This window comes from Eucyclogobius newberryi, unplaced genomic scaffold (assembly GCF_026437365.1).
Source record: "Eucyclogobius newberryi isolate DKJ021-1_F unplaced genomic scaffold, fEucNew1.0.hap1 SCAF_1, whole genome shotgun sequence".
In the NCBI taxonomy this organism is placed as follows: Eukaryota; Metazoa; Chordata; class Actinopteri; order Gobiiformes; family Gobiidae; genus Eucyclogobius; species Eucyclogobius newberryi.
In genome coordinates, this window is record NW_027315723.1 from 16343012 (window position 1) to 16365927 (window position 22916).

Consider the following 22916-nt stretch of genomic DNA (forward strand, 5'->3'; position numbering starts at 1 on the left):
TAGCAAGTCACACTAAAATAGTGCTGGGTATGATTTTAACAGTGTGGCATTGAAGCATTAAACCTCCTATAACAGATTGCACCTGAATGCATCACTAAACAGGAAATGCTTTAATCCACCACCTCTCATTTACTGCCTCATACTGGTGCTTCACATACAAACGTAGAGAGAAAAATCACAGGTGTAAAATAGACTTTGGCAAAGTGGTGTGTTTAAGTGACGTCAGGAAAAAAGACCCTCTGAGTCATGCTTTGTCACCATCTGTCCCTGAATCGTGCCAATGAGCAGTTCTCGCTTCCTGTATGTACAAAACAGTGTTATACAAATTGGAATATTTACTCTGGCAACAGGGCACAGAAGACCAGAGAGACTGAAATGGAAAATGGTTAAATTTAGAACTGTGATAAATGTATGCTCATGTAAGGATTTGAAAGTAGGATTAAGAAAGAAAATATGAGAAATTATGCATGGGAACATTCAACCATCAATAACACCAAACTAAATAACGTTTTTATTAAATCACAAAGATAAATTGATATGAAAACATGTTGGTAAACATGTTACATCACTCCTGCCTTTATGCAAAGAGAATATAACTAGTAATCGTTAAAAAAAACAAACAGCGAGAATATTTTGTCTGAGAAATGGTAACAAACTCCTTAATACAGTATCAATAGCGTATTGACATTTTCAATCCCAAATCTTGTTCTCACAGGCATCACCTAGTTGTCCTATTGAATTGGAAAAGCTAGGCTTAAAAACAAGACAGTTTTAGCAAGACCTCAGATGGGGCAGAAATAGGGCAAACTCAATGAACACATTTTTCATTCTGCTCATCATTTTTTGAAGGAGCTAGATGCTGACAGTTAAGTCAAAACCACGTGTGAATCACCAAGTTCACCAAAAGCTTGAGGCAGTGCAAGCTATTACGCATATTATCAAACGCTGTGATGAAATTATTGAGAATTTCAAAGCAATTTCACCTAAAAATGTCACTTAGAATTTTGTTATTGGATGTAGAATTATTAGTATAAAGTAGTAGGAAAACAAAATAATATGAAATTAAGAATTAATTACAATAAAAGATGTATATTAATATACGGTATTAGCCACCCAACATTTTAAACTCAATTTGATTTGACATAGGCTTTTGTTCCAAGGCTACAGTGTCTGTAGGTGGTTTCAGACCTGGTTTGGATATGGTTTACTGGTTTAGAGCAGCTCTTGTGGGGTGTTCCCAGTCTGCAGGGAGGCAGCTGCTATTAGAGATTCTTTAGAACAAGTTCAGTCCTGGATTAGACCAGATTTGAACATGGTTTAGTGCAGCTCTTGTGAGGTGTCAGTAAATGAAATAAATAAATCAGTGGCAGAGTGGTTTTAGACCCAGTTAAACCTGGTTTAGGTCCGATTTATTCTTAGTTCAAACCGGGTTTAGTCCTGGTTTAGTGCAGGATTAGTCCTGATTGTTCCAAGCTTGCAATGATCCTGGTTTAGTCCCGCTTTTGTGGGTTGTTCCTGGTTGCCTTAGACCTGGTTCACACCCAATTAAGAGCAGTTCATGTGGGGTGTTACCGGTTTGCAGTAGTCAGTATCCAACCGGTTTAGTCCCGGTTTAGTCCCGGTTTAGTCCCGGTTTAGTCCCGGTTTAGTCCCGGTTTAGTCCCGGTTTAGTCCCGGTTTAGTCCCAGTTTAGTCCCAGTTTAGTCCCAGTTTAGTCCCAGTTTAGTCCGTGACAGTGTCTGGGCAGGGTGGAGAATGGAACCCTCGCCCAGGCTGTATCGGCTGTGTCTTCTGTTAAAACACCGGCAGCTTTAGAGAAAAGGTGTTTCAGTATCTCCATCAACTATAGCCTCAGTAGACAAGCAAAATAAAACGCTCAAAACACTTGACAGATATAGGCTACGTGTCAACAAAAATTGAGATTGGGTACATAAGATCAAATGGGCTGTGCCCTCCCATCTTGCCGTACCGCGTTTACACAAAGGAGGAACTCATGAAACTGCGGAGAACAGTCGTCTTACCCGGAGATCGTCACGTTATCCCGGCGGACATCCTAAGATTTTTATAAGAGATCTTCTACTGAGAGTGTTTTTCAAACTTCCTATAAGTTATTTGTTCTTTTCTTCTGTATCTATCTCTGTATCTTCCTGCGTTGCATCAATGAAATTTCCCCATGTGGGACAATAAAGGATTATCTTATCTTATCTTATCTTAATCCTCTGGTGTTTAACGGAGATGAGGGCTGGTCAAATGTTTATGGGTAAATGTGCACTATGTAACTTTTAAGGTGCAGGGTTCACCATCTGCTTGTCTCCATGGAGACGTTATTGCTTTACGCAAAATCTTCCATAGTATGAATTTAAACTTTTCCATCTCCATGGAGACAAGAAAGTAATCACTTAATCACATTCTTCCTTGTATAGCACACACAGAAAGAAGGTTGTGAGTTCTTTCTGTATTTCATGTTTTTACAAGTTTCCTCCGGGTGCTCCAGTTTCCCCGTCCGCCAAAAACATCTACAATAGGCTGCAACCCTCTGGGGCCATGACTCCCCTGAAATAATTACTTTAAATCTTAAAAAAAAAAAAAAAAAAAAAAGACAAACATCAATAAATAAATAAATAAAATACTTTACAAAACCTTAAGTTATATTTGTATCACAATACAAACAATAATAGTATAAATATTCACATTAAAATACATTTTCAATAGGTTAACTTGCAGATAAACTTTTCTCAGTCATAAGAACAGCTAAACAGAACCGTTTTAGGCTAGTCAACTTTTCTTTCTACTTTGCCAAGTCTACTTTTCAAACAAGGGTGGCTTTGAGGAAAAAAGGTTGGGAACCATTGGTCTAAACTACCGCTTAAACAAAATGCATGTTTAAGTCTCTCCAAGTCTGGGTTAGACACTAGATAGCAAAAGCTGCTGATGTTATAGTTAAAGTTCAAGTCTGAAATCATTATCACCCCAGAATTTTTAACTTGATTTGTAGCCAATCTCAAAGTACACAAGTAATGACATCAAGCCAAGTTAAATAACCATAGTTATACAAACACATTTAATGCATGCAAAAGTAGACCACCAGGCAGCACAATGGGGCTGCTTGGTGGTCATTTAACCCCGTCTAATTTAGCCTACGGGTCCAAAAATCCTAGCTAAGGCTAAACAGTGATAACACGACGATGGATATGAAAGATACTGCGTAAGCTTATTCTTAATGAAACTGCAGTGTCCTGCTGAAGTCATCTGGGTAGTTGTGCTGCATGCACTTCTTCTTGGTCTGATTATGGATCTCAGCACGATGCAGTGCCTTAGTACATGGATACATGTTAATTCCTATGTACCACTATGTGCCAGTTTACATACCCACTAGTACCACAGAATCTATTTCCACATAATTAAAGGCAAAAGATACATATGCGGTGTGGACGAGCATTACAACGGTCAGCATTTTATAACCTGTGCCAATCCGCCCCGTAATGAAATGATGTAATTTCTAGGCAAGACCTATTCACACATAATTCCCAGTAAATTGCCATGTGCAGATTACCAGAACACTCAGATCTGACCCCCATTCACACTGCACTTAACTACCAGAGCATTGCCATGTTTGCCCTGTTCAAACTTAACCTGGTATTTGTCTCATTGCATTCAATCACTATAATAATGTACAGTATGCCTGATAAGAAAAATATATAGAAGACGAAATATACATACAATCAAAAAAATAAAATCATATATCCAAGAACTGGAACTAATGTAAAATAATGAATCTCTCATTAGTCATTGCAGTGACTAATAAACAGTGGATATACTTGCGAACAAGTGGATTATACCAAAATGTAATGACCAAGATCCGATCATGAAACATAACTTATGGCCATACCTCCTTGACAACACCTGATTTAGCCAGATCTCGTGAGCTAAGCAGAGTTGGGCCTGGGTAGTACTTAAATGGGAGACTGCTGCTAAAATGTGCCTCATTGCCTAGTATGAAATCTGGTGTGGGTGGGAGGGGCATTGACATTGGCAGCTTCGCTTCCATCAGTCTGCCCCAGAGCAGCTGTGAGTGAATGAATAGTGCAATGTGAGGCTTGTCCAAAAAAGCGTTACATATTTTTTATTGTTGTGTTGGCAGTGACTCAAACATTTACAAATTATAAAGATAAATTACATCCCTATTCTATAACAAATGGTTTATAATTAAGATAATTGAACCACTTCAGTCAGACCAGTGTCACAAACAAGGCTAAGCAATGCAGTGTGATCTTGAGCCTCTCTGACAGACTTATAAATAATGACTTGTGCAACAGAAAAACTACTTGTGTGCTAGTGATTTTTGGTGGATGTTATAACAAATTCAAAGCAAAGTTGTAATACCCTGGAGGTATAAGTCTTTAACCCCTCCCCCACTGTTCACATTCTTTTATGGTGTAAAACATAACAGTTTAAAAATGGCATTTGTATGTGAAAATACAGCACAGATTTTCATGAATAAAGATGTTGGGAGCGATCACACTGTAGCGTATATGAATAATGAATATGCAATGATAAATGTATGACAACAATACTTCAAAAGACATGCGACAATAGTAATAGGAGAGAATGACAACTACAATTCGAGGATTTTATTGACAAAAATGAACATCTAGATCTATCTATTTTTACATTAAAATGTAAAAAATGCATGAAAAAAAAAAGAGGTTCAAGTATTGCCCAAAAGAGATTGGAATTAGAATTTCTTTTGAAATAAATTTATGTAAAAGCTTTCCACTTTTTTGTTTCAAATCACATTTTTGCAGCATTGATTATTTTGTAGGTTTAGATTATATACCGTATTTTCCGGACTATAATATAAAATACTGTACATACTTATACTTGTATACTTATACTCCGGAGCCACATATATATGATATTTGTTATTTTTACACTTGCAACCGTATTTCATACTCCAGAACAACTTATATATGTTTTTGTCTTCTCCATTATGCATTTGGCTGGTACGACTTATACCACGGTGCGACTTATAGTCATGAAAATACTGTACTTAATATTAACATTTTTCAAAAACCACAACTGCAAGTTTTGTGTCTCCATTTCTATATGTATATATTGATTGATTTCATGGACAGTTCATATTAAACTTTCCGTAACTTTACCAGATATGAGATATCTGTAGTATCATGATGACGGGTGTGTCAATGCAAATTTTCTATATGGAGAGGTTATTGCTTTGCCTGGAATGTTTTACAGTATGGCATTCAACTTTAATAAATCAATTTCATTTTATTGCTAAAAAAACATGTGTTCCTACTGGTGACATCACCTCCTAATCTCCATGAATGGACAAGGGTAATCCCATTCCAGGCAAAACAATAACATCTCCATTGAGACAAGCAGAAACGTTAAACAGTGCACCTGTATTATGAATAGTCCCTCAATAATATAACAACATCATTTACGGTTACAATATTAAATTACAAGCTCCTTTGATATTATTATTATTATTATTATAAACGACTTTGATATTGTTCCTATAGAATGTAAAAGTAGCAAACATTTTCAAGAAACAGGCCAAGAAATAGGGCTAAATCCCAGAATTTGTTATTTTCATAACAGCTCACATTATGGCCATGCAACAGGGACCAAACTTAAACCACACTCCCGAGTTTGTACTTCCTGTTTTGGTCTAGAGCAGCGCATTGTGGGAAGAGAGGGTAGCTCCAAGGCCGGACATCAGAGGGATTTGAACAGGCAGCTTGATAAACACAGCCACAGGTCAGCAAAAACATGGAAAGCATTGGTCACTTTGAGAAGTAGTAGAGGAGTTATGAAATGCACTACTCAATATTTTAAATGTATTTTCTACAATATAAATAATGTTATTTTTAGGCATTTTTGTCAATTGTGTTATTATTTGTGAACCAACATCACGAGCTCACTAGGTGGAGTCAGTCCTTCCCGTGTTACCATGGGTTATTTCCGGGAAGTCTGGCTTCCTTCCACCGTCCAAAGGTGCAGGTGTTTGGTAAATTGGCAACTCTAAATTTCTCGTAGTGAATGAATGAATCAGTGTCCTTGTTTAGTCTTGGCTTTAAATTAAGGCCGTGGTTGGAGAGCCGCGGCGCGGTCAAATGGCCGCGCAGTTTCAGGGACCGCGGCATTTCCCTTATAGCCCGTTATAGCCTCATGGCTAACCCTTAACCCTAACCCTAACCCTAACCCTAACCTTAACCTTAACCTTAACCTTAACCTTAACCCTAACCCTAACCCTAACCTTAACCCTAACCTTAACCCTAACCTTAACCTTAACCCTAACCTTAACCCTAACCTTAACCCGGCGCGGTCTAAAACGGCGCTAAAACGCAGTCAAATAGCGGCGCAGTTTCAGGAGCCGCGGCGTGCGGCCGGCACAAAAATAACATGGCAGTTTTGGCCGCGCGCCGCGGCTCTGCAGACACTCATTTCAATTAATCTCCTCAATACGTCAATAAATACACAGCACAAACTTAACCGCACAGGTGTGCCTGATTGAGATTTCTGCACAAACAGCACAATGTTTAACAGACTGGACCTTCAGTTCTTTATCGGTAAGCGTATACACTGTGCTTTGTTTGGGTCAGAGTTGCCCTTATATACAAATGAAAACACAATGTATGTGAACTGTCTGCTCATTTGCTGCATAAAGACACCGGTCCACCCCGCAATCAGTCAGACTCCAACTATTACCATGGGCAAGACCAAAGTGCTGTCAAAAGACACCAGAAACAAAATTGTAGACCTCCACAAGGCCGGAAAGGGCAACAGGCAATTGGTAAACAGCTTAGTGAAAAAAAACTGTTGATTCAATAGTTAGAACATGGAAGAGGCTAAAGATGACCGTCAATCTCCCTTGACTTGGGCTCCATGCTAGATCTCACCTCATGACGAGGAAGGTGAGGAATCAGCCCAGAACTACGGGAGGAGCTGGTCATTGACCTAAAGAGAGCTGGGACTAGAGTTTCATGCATCACACGGAAGGTTCCCCTGCAAAAGATTGCACAAGTCCAGGCCCATTTGAAATTTGCCATTTACCATCTAGATGATCCAGAGAAGTCTTAGGAGAAGGCCATGTGGTCAGATGAGACCAAAATAGAACCTTATGGTATACCCTCCACTCCAGAAGGATGAGTACGATCCCAAGAACACCATCCTTACTGTGAAGCATGGGGGTGTAAACATCATGCTTTGGGGATGCTTTTCTGCACAGGGGACAGGACCTGTACTAAGAAGAAAATGAATGGGGCCATGTATTGCAAGATTTTGGGCAACAACTGCCTTCCTTCAGTCAGAGCATTGAAGATGGGTCGTGGCTGGGTCTTACAACATGAGAATGACCAGAAGCACACAGACAGGATAACAAAGGAGTGGAACCATAAGAATCATATCAAGGTTCTGGAGTGTGCCTTGCCAGTCTCTAGACGTAAATCCAATAAAAAAGTATTTGGACGGAGCTGAAACTCTGTGTTGCTAAGCGACTGCCCCGAAAATGCACCGATCTAGAGAAGATCTGTGTGGCGGAGTGGGCCAAAATCCCTGCTGCAGTGTGAGCAAACCTGATCAAGCACTACAGGTTTGACCTCTGTAATTGTATACAACGGCTTCTGTATCAAATATTAACATTGTTTTTCTCAGGTGTTCAAATACTTATTTGCAGCAATAACATACTAATAATGCATTTAAAAATCATAGAATGTGATTTCCGGATTCTGACTTTCACAGTGGAAATGCACCTATTCAGACTCCACTATAATTTGTAAGTGTACTTGCAAAATCACAAGGTGTTCAAATACTTTTCCTCATGTATTTAATTATTTGTATACAGTTCTTAACTCTCAAAAACCCTTTGGCACATTGTTAATATCCATATGTATTCATTTTAGATGCATGTTCAGCTTTAGAACAGCTTTTTTCAGACAGCGAAGTTAAATTCCAGTGACTGTCCCAAGCCTTTCAGCTCTTATTTCCTTGAGACATAAATAACTAGAGCAGCAGCCTCATTTGTCATAAATTGCTGCTTTTACAATATACCGTACTTTTCAGACTTAAAAACCGGTACTTGTTTTGCATGCTTTGAGCCATGCGGCCGATACATCTAATTCAGAGTTTTACGTTGTGTTCTCTATATTTTAAGCTTCAAAACACTGTGTTTTATTACAATCAGACTCATGTTCACATATAAATTAGTTTACTGAGGAAGTGAATGTTTTCAGCAGTGAAATGAGACTTTAAAAGCCCGATCTGACAAAAGACAACCCTGCATCACTACCGTGGAACATATTTCTGTGTAAATATCTCATGTTACAACGTAACACTCACTCGCTAAGCACAAGCTCAGAAGCAGAAGAACCAGATGTGACGACACAGACACAGGTAAACAAGGTAAAAGCTCACACTGAGTATTCAAGGACAGAGCGGACAGTAGAGACAGCTGTAATGTGTTTACTGTTTGTTAAGCTTCGAAATGCTGTGTTTTATTACAATCCAACTCATATTCACTGAGAAATTAGTCTAATTAGACCTGCGGCACAGCGGACCAAGGGTGCACCGTGAGCCCCCCAGTTCAAAAGACAACCACTACTATATGTATGTGTAAATATATCATGTTACAACGTGGGCACCTGCATTGTGCAATTTATTTCTTCTTTGTAGATTTCGTTGGCGCGGCTTTTATTCAGGAGCGCTTTATAGCCCGAAAATTACAGTACTCTATGGAGGAAAACACACAAATTTGCTGAGATGAGTTTGTCACCCCAGTCGATGGTAAACAAATTCTAAATATTGCACAAGAGCACGACTCAAATACCAATACACACATAATCCAATCGAAACAAAGCTGGACTATGTTTCGGCAATGCACCTATAACATATTGAAAAACAAATATAATTTTATGATTAGCTTCAGGTGAAAGAAATTTAAGGAATGCGCTTTGTCAACTGTGGTCCTCATAAGAATCTACATGTGTGTGGAGGCATGCAAAAATCCATTCAGGACAAAATATTCCCTGTAACTGACTAAATTTAACATTTACTTTCAGTTGTTCATGAGAGCAATTTTTTAGGTTAGCTGGCTAAAATAAAATAATGTTTTCCAAAACAAACATTTGCTTTTGAGAAGGCAAACAACAATCTTACAGTAAACTTAATTAATGGGCCAACTCAATAATTGTTGTTATTGTGACATCAAAATCCCAACTTTCCTAGATAAAAGCCAATGAGTTCAACAAGTTGGAACCATAACTACACACCTCGGAAACACGAGCGCTTGAGCACTACATGGACTCAGCAATGGTGGTGCCAATTGGTTATTTCTATGGAAATTCTTGGCAAAGTAATAACTGCATGTTACTCCCTTATCACATATATTGTGTTGAGGTGTGGGGAAATCTAGAGTTAATCCATTAGTTATTTTACAGAAATGTGCAGTGCAAATCATCCACAAAGTTGTAGAGAGTTATTTGAAGCATTTAACAATCTACTGCCAAGTAATTTGCACGGCTTGTTTACAATTAAAGAGAGAAGTCATCATTTAAGAGGGTATGGAGATTTCAAATGACCCATTGTTCGGACACACTCGTAAAAAATTGGTGTGGCTGTACATGATGTCAAACTTTGAAACAGTCTGGATTTACACCTCAACAATGCCAAAATATGAATACGTTCAAGATACATAGTGTGTCTTAATATCAACTCAAAACACCATTCTGCACTAGTTTATGCTCGTCGTTTTTCTTACCATTGTTTGTGTGTTCTGTCTGTTACAGTGTTGGTATCTTATAATTATTGCAATATAATAGTTCAGTTACCAAAGAAATAACAGTTACGTATCGTCCTCAAGTGTAATGATCTGATGTAAATGTTTGCTAATGAAGCCAATTATGTTAAAACATTAATGAGAGATCGGGGTGGGATTAACCACTCATGTTCCCACTCCTTTTTGGGCAAATGGAAAAAAAAATTACATTTTGTTGTGGTTTAAGGAATGCGCTTTGTCAACTGTGGTATATATATATATATATATATATATATATATATATATATATATATATATATATATATATATATATGGTTTTCCTGACCCACCCAAGAGTTAAAATCTCTTCGCCTGGGTATAACCTGATATGCAAAATCCACACCTGTTTTGGTTTAATCCAGGCTTGCGTTTAGTGATGAATGAATAGTAATATTATTTTTAATGTAATTTTATATTGAGGAAATTGTTTTTGAGTGCTCTCCAGGCAATCTTCCTGACACACCCACAATGGACGCTGGACAACCTTTGCTACTCCTTCAATATGGATTTTAGGAAATGGCATTTTAAATCTTACCAATAAATAATAAAATATCAGCATCCAACCATATTCTTTTGTACTAATTGTCCCAGATAGCAGCACCGTTTGCACCGAATCACCAAAATGCATCAAAATACAAACATTATACACAACATAATCAAATATTAATATATACAAATATGTATTATAGTATATAATTTTGACAGTTCAAGGTAAGAACTTTCTGGAGAAGGGACAAGCTGATGACGGACACAACTAAAAGTAGAGATGCTTCGATCAGGATATTTGAGACCACTGATCATCTGACATTTTCATCTGTCGATACAGACAACATTGACCCCTTTTTTCCCTCCTAATAACAATACATTATTTTTTTTAAAAGGCGTAATGGACAATTCTTTGGCCCACATCTAAGTCTCTTTCCTCGTGGCGTGGGCTGCCGATTAGTCCTGCCACGTATCAATCATAGAACGCACCTACCGCTCACCTGCAGACTCGTCGGCTCGTCCCCATGAGAGCAGCACGTTTCCCTGTGGCTGAGCGCATTGATCTATCATAATGTAGTTCCCTCAGTGTACGGGACAATAAGACAGAGAAAGACAGTTCGAGCTGGCTCAGAAGAGACGGAAATCTACGGGAAACGAGAGATGCGATGCGATCCGTCGCGCTAATAAACAAACGCACGTGTGTTTTTTATGCATCCGCACAGGGGCAGTGCGCATGCGCACTTCCGTTTGAGTTCTCAAATCGGCGAAAAATCGTCCATTACGCCTTTAAATATACACAATTTCTAAGAAAAAGGGCTTTTGATAATATGAAGTATGACCAAATCTATTTAGTTTATAAGATCAACAGTGTTTCCTTGGCAATTTTAGCGGGTCGAAAGAATACTTTACCGTTCATGTCAGAGTTATGCAGCGGTGTATCTGGCACATTCCGCAGCCAAACTGAGTGGATGAAGGAGCAGGCTTACATCCTCTGAGCAGTTTGAGGAAGGAAAGCATGCAGAAGAGAGCAGCGAGGACAACTACAGTGGTTGTGAGGTGCCACTTTCAAACAAGTCTTTGAAAAAAACATGATACGTATACGTTTCCATACGTATCCATTTAATAACCTTATAGCTCAGGAAAATGAGACACGACAGCTTTCACAGGCCCATGGCTCTTTTTGCATTTAAGGCACGCATTACATTATCACTTTTTAATGAGTAAATCTCCAGCGTGTGGGTACTTGTAAACGAGTGACGTCTGTACGTTCTGTGGACGCAATGGGAAACCATTTGGCTCAGTTTGAGCGCGTCACTTCATACGACTGATAATAGACACATTTGGCTCTGAACCTCTATTATACTTTTAACTAATTGACCAGAGTGAGAGCTCCTAGTTCCATGAGTGTTTACAGAAACATGTGGCTGCTCCGTGCTGTTGTTCGCTCCGGGAGCAGGCGACATGCGAGCAAGAGCACCCCTTTGTTAAAACAAAAAGGAGCTTAAACAATGCTACTGCAATAACTAACAGATAATCTAACTCAAGGCAAATGAAATGACAATGCAAAGTGTGATCTGTGCGTCGGATCGGCCCATTTTGCAGATCACCAATCACATGATTTTTGCAATGATCGGCCCGCTCATGATCGTCGGCCAATCGATCGGAGCACCTCTATCTAGAAAGGTTACATAGAGCACCTTTGAATATTAGGTTCACAGTAAAGGAAGTAATTACGTTTCTTTTTTTTTAATGGAACATTCAAGAAGAACTGCTAAACTGGTCCAAGAATCCAATGCATGTTTGTAGAGGTCTAAGCTACAGAGTTTAGCAGGTTTCCGAATCACAATTTTGATTTGTCTGCGACTTGTCTTGCACCCATATATACGGTTTGTGCCTTTTCTACATTTGTGCTATCTGAAATATGAAAAGAAAAGTAAAATGAACATAGAATGCAACATCAGGAGTATGCAGAGGGTGCATAGAGACATGGCAGGAGACTTGGGGCAGTGCCATGTAACAGCATCCTCTGAGCTAAGTCCATAAATCAGAGAGGATCCATCTGCTGAAGAGACGGGAGCTGGAGGCAAATGCAGAAGCAATAGATACCAATGTGTTATCAAGAGATTGTAACATTAACTAATTAGTTAATTATATATATATATTTCATCTGTATGGTTAGCCTGAAAATTAACCTTAGGAGAACTAAACCAGATCCAAATTAAGACTGTATCAGAAACAGAACCAAAGGACTAAGCAAGGTCTAAATGAAGGATAGAACCAAAACAAAAAAGGGTTACAAAGCAAAACAAAACCAGGTCAAAATTAGGATTCAAACTAAACCAAACTAATTAACCAACCAAAGTCTAAAACAGTACTTTGCCACATCTAAAAAAATACTTTATGAAGGACCTTAGAATTCCTCAGTTCTGCTGTCCTGTCTAGTAGTAGCCTAGAAAGTAATTTGCCATAAAAGGTTTGCATTAGTTAATTGATTTGATCTGGTAGCAAAAAAAAACCTCCAAAGGAATGATCAATGTCAATAATTTTTTTCCCCTCTCCATTTTCTTGCGTTCTTGCACCCATAAACAATAGTCTGAGAATGAATGCACAATACCGTCGTCTCTGGTCCTGTGGGTATTAACAGAAGTTGTTTTGTTTTTGTATTAGTTGAAAATCAGAAATCTAATGTACATTTTAAATTGCAATACCAGTTGGCAAATACTATGGCAACGCTTGGTGGTGTATGCAGTAATGTATTCACATTTGGACACAATTAAAGATGCACTGCATAATTTGTCTGAAGGAAACATCACCAGTTTTTCTTCCTAAATATTTCATAGCCATGCCTAAAATAACCCACATTATGGCATTAAAAGTAGCAATAAAAACGCCCTTAATTTAATAAATACTAGATTAATTTAAGGCCTTACTGTGGACCAGTTCAGGCAAAGCAATACAATCTCTAAGGAGACAAGCAGTGGACCCTACACCAGAAATTTTACATATTTTTACAATAAGACATAATCCTATTCAACCCTTAAAAATAGCATTCTGCAGTGAATACTTCTTGTTTAAATGTATTGTTTTCTGCTACCAGGCGACCAAAGCACGGCCCTGGACATTTGACAAACCACTTCTCCTTTTACTCCTCCTTGAACCGACACCTTAACGTGGTGGAGGGGTTTGAGTGCCCGAATGATCCCGGGAGCTATGTTGTCGGGGGCGTCATGCCCCTGGTAGGGTCTCCCAAGGCAAACAGGTCCTAGGTGACGGGTCAGACAAAGATCGGTTCAGAAGCCTCTTATGACGACGACACAATCAAGGCAGTTCACACCGCCCGGATCGGCGTCACCGGGGCCCCATCCTGGAGCCAGGCCTGGGATGGGTGCTCCATGGCGAGCGCCTGGTGGCCGGGTCTTACCCCACGGGGCCCGGCCGGGCACAGCCCGAAAGAGCGACGTGGGGCCGCCCTCCCGTGGGCCCACCACCCGCAGGAGGATCCATAAGGGGCCGGTGCAGAGAGATCTGGGCGGCAGTCGACGGCAGGGGCCTCGGCGACCAGATCTCCAGACACAGAGACTAACTCTGGGGACATGGAATGTCACCTCGCTGGGGGGGAAAGAGCCTGAGCTTGTGCGGGAGGTTGAGCGATACCGACTAGACATAGTCGGCCTCACCTCCACGCACAGTTTGGGCTCTGGAACCCATCTCCTCGAGAGGGGCTGGACGCTCCACTTCTCTGGTGTTGCCCGCGGGGAGAGGCGGCGGGCTGGTGTGGGCTTGCTGATAGCCCCTCAGCTCAGCCGCCACGTGTTGGAGTTTACCCCGGTGAACGAGAGGGTCGCGTCCCTCCGCCTTCGGGTGGGGGACAGGTCTCTCACTGTTGTGGCGGCCTACGGGCCGAACAGCAGTGCAGAGTACCCGGCCTTCTTGGAGTCCTTGGGAGGGGTACTGGACAGTGCACCGACCGGGGACTCCGTTGTTCTACTGGGGGACTTCAACGCCCACGTGGGCAATGACAGTGACACCTGGAGAGGGGTGATCGGGAAGAACGGCTTCCCCGATCTGAACCCGAGCGGTGTTCAGTTATTGGACTTCTGTGCTAGCCACGGATTGTCCATAACGAACACCATGTTCAAGCACAAGGGTGTCCATCAGTGCACGTGGCACCAGGACACCCTAGGCCGGAGGTCAATGATCGACTTAGTTGTCATGTCATCAGACCTCCGGCCGCGTGTCTTGGACACTCGGGTGAAGAGAGGGGCAGAGTTGTCAACCGATCACCACCTGGTGGTGAGTTGGATCCGCTGGCGGAGGAGGAAGCCGGACAGACTTGGCAGACCCAAGCGCATTGTGAGGGTCTGTTGGGAACGTCTAGTGGAGCCCTCTGTCAGTAGGGTATTCAACTCGCACCTCCGGGAGAGCTTCTCCCATGTCCCGGGGGAGGCTGGGGACATTGAGTCCGAGTGGACCATGTTCTCCGCCTCCATTGTTGATGCGGCTGCTCGGAGCTGTGGTCGCAAGGTCTCCGGTGCCTGTCGTGGCGGCAACCCCCGAACCCGGTGGTGGACACCGGAAGTAAGGGATGCCGTCAGACTAAAGAAGGAGGCCTATCAGGCCACTCTGGCTTGTAGGTCTCCGGAGGTCATCGACGGGTATCGGCAGGCCAAGCGAGCCGCGGCTCGTGCTGTCGCAGAGGCAAAAACCCGGGCCTGGGAGGAGTTCGGGGAGGCCATGGAGGAGGACTATCGGTCGGCACCAAAGAAATTCTGGCAAACCGTCCGGCGCCTCAGGAAGGGGAAGCAGTGTCTCACAAACACCGTTTACGGTGCGGGTGGAGGCCTGCTGACCTCGACTGGGGATGTCGTCGGACGGTGGAAGGAATACTTTGAGGATCTCCTTAATCCCTCAGTCACGTCTTCTGAAGAGGAAGTAGAGACCGGGGACTCGGAGGCTGGCTCATCCATCACCCGAGCTGAAGTCACTGAGGTTGTTCGCAAACTCCTCGGTGGCAGGGCTCCGGGGGTGGATGAGATCCGCCCTGAGTACCTAAAGTATCTGGATGTTGTAGGACTGTCTTGGTTGACACGTCTCTGCAACATCGCGTGGCGTTCGGGGACCGTGCCTCTGGACTGGCAGACCGGGGTGGTGGTCCCTCTGTTCAAGAAGGGGGACCGGAGGGTGTGTTCCAACTACAGAGGGATCACACTCCTCAGCCTCCCGGGTAAGGTCTATTCCAAGGTACTGGAGAGGAGAATCCGACCGATAGTCGAACCTCGGATTCAGGAGGAGCAGAGTGGTTTTCGTCCTGGTCGTGGAACACTGGATCAGCTCTATACCCTCCATCGGGTGCTCGAGGGTTCATGGGAGTTTGCCCAACCAGTCCACATGTGCTTTGTGGATCTGGAGAAGGCTTTTGACCGTGTCCCTCGGGGTGTCCTTTGGGGGGTGCTCCGGGAGTACGGGGTCCGGGGCCCTTTGCTCAGGGCTGTCCGGTCCCTGTATGACCGGAGCAGGAGCTGTGTTCGCATTGCCGGCAGTAAGTCAGACCTGTTCCCAGTGCATGTTGGACTCCGCCAGGGCTGCCCTGTGTCACCGGTTCCGTTCATAATTTTTATGGACAGAATTTCTAGGCGCAGTCAGGGGTCGGAGGGGGTCCGGTTTGGGGACCACAGGATCTCATCTCTGCTGTTTGCAGACGATGTTGTCCTGATGGCTCCATCAAACCCGGACCTGCAACATGCACTTGGACGGTTTGCAGCCGAGTGTGAAGCGGCTGGGATGAGAATCAGCACCTCCAAATCCGAGGCCATGGTTCTCGACCGGAAAAAGGTGGCTTGCCCTCTCCAGGTGGGTGGGGTGTCCTTGCCCCAAGTGGAGGAGTTCAAGTATCTCGGGGTCTTGTTCACGAGTGAGGGAAGGATGGAGCGTGAGATCGACAGGCGGATCGGTGCAGCGGCTGCAGTGATGCAGTCGCTGCATCGGACCGTTGTGGTGAAGGGGTCGGTCTACGTTCCTACCCTCACCTATGGTCATGAGCTTTGGGTAGTGACCGAAAGAACAAGATCGCGGATACAAGCGGTCGAAATGAGTTTCCTCCGCCGGGTGGCTGGGCGCTCCCTTAGAGATAAGGTGAGGAGCTCGGCCACACGGGGGGAGCTCGGAGTAGAGCCGCTGCTCCTCCACGTCGAGAGGAGCCAGCTGAGGTGGCTCGGGCATCTGTTCCGGATGCCTCCTGGGCGCCTCCCTCGGGAGGTGTTTCAGGCATGTCCCACCGGGAAGAGGCCCCGGGGAAGACCCAGGACACGCTGGAGAGACTATGTCTCTCGGCTGGCCTGGGAACGCCTCGGGATCCCCCCGGAGGAGTTAGAGGAAGTGTCTGGGGAGAAGGAAGTCTGGGAGTCCCTGCTCAGACTGCTGCCCCCGCGACCTGGCCCCGGATAAAGCGGCAGAAGATGGATGGATGGACTTCTCCTTTTAAACAATGGCAGTCACATGTCCTTGCAGAGCGATAAGTCTTTATTAGCCAGTAGCTCTGCCCATCACATGTTTATTTATGTCTTCATTTATGACGCGACCTCTGTCCCTTGCGCTACATTCCTCCCGGTTCTGTTGTAACTTTATTTAAAAAAAAAACAGGGAGCAACAAGGTCAACAAAGCTAAACACTGAGCTGGAAGTTACACAAAACAGGAAAAAACATGTACAGCAGTTTATAGGAGAAGGTCAACCACCAACAATACGGCCCTATGGTGTGCAAACCATCTGCTGGGACACAGAAATATTGAGATCAAATCTAATGGGGGCAGGAAATGATGACTTCATGTATAGGTTGGGTTCATGAAACATCACGACACCTAGAATCTCGATAGTTAAAAATGGAGCTGGAGTCTAATGGTAGATAGACTGCAGATTTGTTGACCTTGTTTATGGTTCATCTCTCTGTAACTACAGGGTCAGGCAGCCATATGAAACAAAAGCTGACAAAGTTCAACATATTTTCTGGCAGTGTGTATGAAAAGTGAAATATAAAACAATATAAAACTGATTGTTGTCAGTTGAAAGGACCTCAGCCTGAAAGATTGACACGGCAGGTTTCCGGGGCCAATCCCAAACAAGGGTTCGGGTCACTTTTAGCTTTGGGTCACTTTAAGCTTCGGTTCATTAGCTTTAGAGGTCATAATGCTTTGCTTGATCATTGGATTTCTCACTTAAACCAATAGAAAATTATTTATTACTTACTGATTTGTGTCACTTTCACATTGACTGTTGTGGACATCTTCTCTGCAGCCATGTGCCATCTCCCTCCTCCTCCAGAACTCCTGCCGCCTTTCTCCACAAACGCTCTCACTCTGCACGAATATGCCCCCGCGTCCTCGATACTGACCCCCCTCACGCCGAGCCGCACCTGCCCCGGGGCCACCCTCTCCAGGCTGGCATCGGCCCTGTAGTTGGTCCCGTTGGTCGCAACCACGCCGTTTCGCTCCATGGTGATGAGGTCGCGACCGTTGGACAGCCAGGTGATTTCAAGGCCGATTTGTGGCAGGTTGTCCACGGTGACGGAGCAGAGGAGGGAGAGGAACTCGCCGGGCGTCAGGGTGAGGGGGGAGATGGAGGACGCTGTGATCGTAAGTGATTGACCTGTGGGAAGAATTTTTTTTTTTAAATTATAGACACTACAGGTAAAACTCTTATTCCCCGCCCATTTGTTTAGTCTGTTTGCTCTCGCAACATAAAGGCTTTAACATGGAAGCAACAAAAGTCATTATTGTTGTAGTTGTTATAGTAGTTGTTGTAGTAATAGTAGTAGTAGCATCATTCAACCTGTTGTAGTAATAGTAGTAGCATCATTCAACCTGTCTATAGCTTAAATAATGTACATTTTATTTTTCCATTTCTTCTATACAAAAGGCAACAGTTGTGTGCATTTCCCATCCCTGTCTCGCCATCGCACAAAATTACAAGTCACCTATTGCCCCTAAATCTAGCATACTTTGGTCTCCATTGACAACCCAGCCGGCTGCCTCCCTGTATGGTGTCTCGGAGCGGACAAAAGACTTGGGCATTTTCTTTTCTTGCACACTGGGTAAGTCAATACAAAGCTAGCTTGTGCACAATACAGTTTCATTAGGGATTTGAGACGATAGACACCCCGGGCGATGCGAGATAGGGTTGCCAGAGTTACTTTACGTCTCGACAAAAAGATGTGCAAATTTAGGAGCCCTCTGAGGAGCAGGGACGAGACAGTAAGGTCACTAAGATTCAAGGGTGCTATTTAAACAAAGGGAGAAGTAGCAACTCTCCCATGCCCCTGAATACTAGAGTGTAGATCCCATTAGCGATCCGTACGATTTGTCTGGTGGTATTCATGAGTCTAATGCAGTTATCTTGTGGTGTAGTTTGATTTTGTTTTTTACATTTTGTATGGGAAGTCACCAGAAAAGTGACATATAAGATTCAAAAGAAGTTGGTAGAAGTTAAAAAACAAGTCATATTCAAGTAGAACGGCACTCATTGAATGCAAGAAGAGAACAGCCTTCTGTTTGGGTACAAGGCTCTAGTTGGCATTTTGCCTGATTATTTATAAAGTGTATTGCACATCAGATCAAGTATTCACTGTTTGAGGTCTTTGTTTCTGTTTTACAGAACTATTGTTAACACAAGAGACAGGAAAGAGGCTTTCAACAACTTTGCTCCATCCTTGTGGAACAAAACACAGAGACTTTTTAAATTAAATAATTTCATGTCTTAAAAGAACTGGTCAAGGACTACCCACAGTCCCGATGCACTTGTTTTAAATACTTTTATCTCATGTTGTATGTGTAAATGTGTTTTTAAGTATTGGATTATTTTATTGAATGTTTTATTTGTGGTTTAGTATTCTGTGTTTGTTGTTTACTTAGTGTTATGTTTTAATAGTGTACCCATGAAAAAGATAACTTTTTCCCTGTATGAATAAATAAAATTAATGAATGAAACTAGTCCTACTTTAGACCCTGTGTAGACAGACCGATATTTAATTTAGTCTGTCGTTTGGTCCATGTATACTCCAGGTTAAATCCATCATGGATTACCTCAGGTTAGATTTCTGAAACCATTACATAACCACCGTTTCATATTTGAAATAATCATTAAATCAGCCCAAGTTATAGTCTTGGCTTCATTTTGCCCGTGTTCATCACTTGATAAATTCAGCAAGTCTTTGGTTTAGGCATATTTTAGTTGAGATTTACCCACATTTTAGATCTAGACAAATCTGTATTTTCTTTTAGATGGTCCTTGGTTCTCCAATTTCAGTCCTGACAGAGATAGTCTAGCCTCTTTTATCACACCACAGAGAGGACAGGGACATTTTAGGACTCCCTTCAGGGACATTATCTGGGCTTCAATAACACTGAACTAATGTGTCACTGAGCTCTGCAGCTTACAGGATCAAACCCAGGCCAAAAAGAACACTGCATAACTGCTACAACTACAAGATTTGTTTGTATTTGTTGAATTAATTTGATGAGGATCGAGGATATGAAGACTAATAGTCAACTCTGCTCTAAACCGCATGCCGTGATGGCTGTAAACATTTTGACTAAAATGACCAGACCCGATTATGGAAATGACATAATCTCGATATCATTGAAATGTAGTTGCAGTCGGGTTGAGTAGTACATTTTCCAAAACGTAGTCCTAATGCGTTACCTATTGATCAGATATGACCATTGCACTATGCTGTAGAGAGGAAGTCCTGTTTAAAAGATAAATCATGCTCCAAACCATTAGATAAACATTACATTATTTGTATGGCATTTTTAAAATCATTGTTCTGCTACTATTACTACAACTTTGCAGCTTACATTATTAATGCCACAAATACTACTATTACAAGTATTGTAGAAAAAGTGTCCAGATGACTACGACTATGAATCTTTTTCTACGAGGGAACACTCCTGGACGAATGAGGGATTACACAGACTTGTTACTACTACAAGTACTTTATTTTTTTATGGTCCTATAATAGTTCTGATACGTGATACTCAATCATTCTAAAACACTGAACACGCCCGGGAATAACATCTGTAACGTCTGATAAGAGAGATGCGTCACAAAATCAGACGTCACCAGGTCCTGCTGTCGAAACATGTTTGATAAATGAGCTCATAGCTTTAAATTTTTTTTTTTTTTTTTTTACATTTGTCTTAATAGAAGAAAACAGTTAATCTAAAAAGGTCACATTTAGTGTGTTATTTGTTTTACTATAGACAATTTTTATTTATAAGGCTTCAAAGTTTAGCTTTCAGACACAAACACCTCCCTTTATAAATACTAGTGTCTTCCAGTGATGTTTTCACCTTAATTGTAAAGTCCTGTTGCCTGTAACATCCATCCGCAGCTCCCTGTACACTGCATGATCCATCAGCTTTTATTGATTTTAGCGCAACTCGGCAAAAACCCCATAGACAGAATTGGACAGGCGCTAGCCAGGTTCCGTTGTGCACAAAGCCAATAAAAGGATTTGTGTAAAAGTGAAAAATGTCATAATTCACAGAGGTTTCCTTGCAAGAGCTCATCCGTGACAGTAAACAGTTATGGGACAATAGGCTGTCTAACGGTTGTGAACATATTTAAAGATAACAGTACTCACTTATGGGCACTACAGTGACTGGCCCCAGCTCTTTGGTGCTCTCCACGATCTGAAGCCACTGTTCGCTGCGCTCGTGCGCCCACTCAGTCCCGGTACATCCATACGTCCCGTCATCTGAGGTCGTTACTTTGGCGATAACCAGCTCAAACACACCATTCCTCCCCGGGACAAGCCGCACGCCCCCGTCTGAATACCTCCGCGTGTACTTGGGTCCCGTGGTCACTTCTCCCTGGGGTCCGAATGACAAGATCTCCTCTGTTTCGAGCGTTTTGGATTTGCGGATGGACCAGGTGACGGACAGGTAAGTGGGTTGGGTGAGTTCGCGAGTGACGTTACAGGATAGAACGATGTCTCCGCTTTCCGATACCACGGGCGTAGGAGTGGCCGGGGAGACTTTTAAGGTGTTGGGGATCACTACAAGACAAGAAAAAACAATAAGACAACAAGAAATTACGATATATTCAAATTCTATTCAGATGTATGTATAATTTACATAATACATTGTCCTTGTATAAGAAAATGTTTCCTCTGCGTTTGACTCCTGAATCCTTCAGTATCTCTGGATTAAACCTGCCAGGATCCTGTTCCTGGGCCTACCTGGAGGATTAGTTTACTTATGCATGTTTTAGGTTGATGGGGAAAACGTGACAACAATTTTCACTGTGCTGTAAAAGTATTTTAATCCCTGCATCTGGTAAATTATTCTGCCAATGTGTCTTTGATTTGACAGTTAAAAATTATATAAATGTCATCTTTTGTTTAGTTATGGGGAATGTCTAGATTGTGATTATTCAGGTTACAATTTAATCATGGAGAACTACAACATAATAATCATGACAATTTTAGAAACAAAATATTGTCTTTTTAATTCAATCTATTGCTCAAAATTACCGTTAAATAGTGATGTTTAATCGTTAAATAGTGATGTTTAATCGTTAAATAGTGATGTTTAATCGTTAAATAGTGATGTTTAATCGTTAAATAGTGATGTTTTTTCTCACAACAATCATAACTATAAAATTCAAACTCATGACATCACTAGTTGCTGATTATTCAATAAAAACAACAAGGATAATCAAATAACCCAATAATTAGATCTGATTTTGGTGTGTATTTACATGCACACAATAAATCTGATCATCACAAACAACTGGTGACTGTTGTATTTGGAAGTACAAGTACAATTCATTTTAAAATAACTTCAGTAGTCTGATTACTCACATCAGATGGAACTGTACATAACATTTTAATCATTTAAATCATCCGAAGTCTTGATGTACATAAAGTCTTTGCAAAATCAAGAGTGAATTATGTTATTTAAGTTTAAACTTGCATGAAGACAAACAATTACAAACTATTACAACCTATTCCTCCATGACCCATTCACAAAACACTGATGACGCAGGTACAAAGTCCATCAAAACTCATCAAACATTTGTTTTTCCTCACCGACTTTATAGACTTAAGACACGTACCGTACCACTTTAAAAAGAAAGTGGCTTGAAACAAAGAGCTAAGCACACCCGAAAGAAGTGTCGACAGCTCAGATGACATAAGTTTACCTGCATTATCCGTTTGTGGTTGTTTGAACACGGAAAATACATGCAATTCGACACCAGCAGCAAGCAGTAAGCATTTAAAAGCTTGTTGTGTTTTGTAATGGGGTTTTGCAACACACTTTAGGCTAGAATGAGGTTGAAATTACAATTTGAATGTCGTAGAGAAGTAAATGTCCCCTGTGGGTCTCAATGAGCTCTTATTCTGTCTAAAAGCTGCTGTAGTTTAGATCTCTGCAAACTGAAAGGCACGAGATTCTTGGATTAGTTTAGCAGTTCAGATTTCAGTCTTCACTCAAATGTAAACGCTCGAGCACTGAATGTTGACCGAAATAAAATTCAAATCTATTCACAGAGAAGGTGCAAAATGTTTCCTAATTGTTTTCCAAACTTTTTCCACCCTA

The 22916-nt window shown here is 41.9% G+C and overlaps 1 protein-coding gene across 2 annotated transcripts in view; it reads right to left on the reverse strand.

Moving 5' to 3' along the window:
* The window catches only part of ptgfrnb (prostaglandin F2 receptor inhibitor b), a 72663-nt gene that overhangs the window by 31647 nt on the left and 18100 nt on the right, over positions 1–22916 (reverse strand). For both annotated transcript variants that reach the window (XM_072439628.1, XM_072439619.1), the window contains exons 4-5: positions 20957–21370; positions 17563–17961 (exon numbers count right to left, since the gene is read on the reverse strand). In XM_072439628.1, the coding sequence (XP_072295729.1) occupies positions 17563–17961; positions 20957–21370 (813 nt within the window). The remainder of the gene's footprint in view (positions 1–17562; positions 17962–20956; positions 21371–22916) is intronic.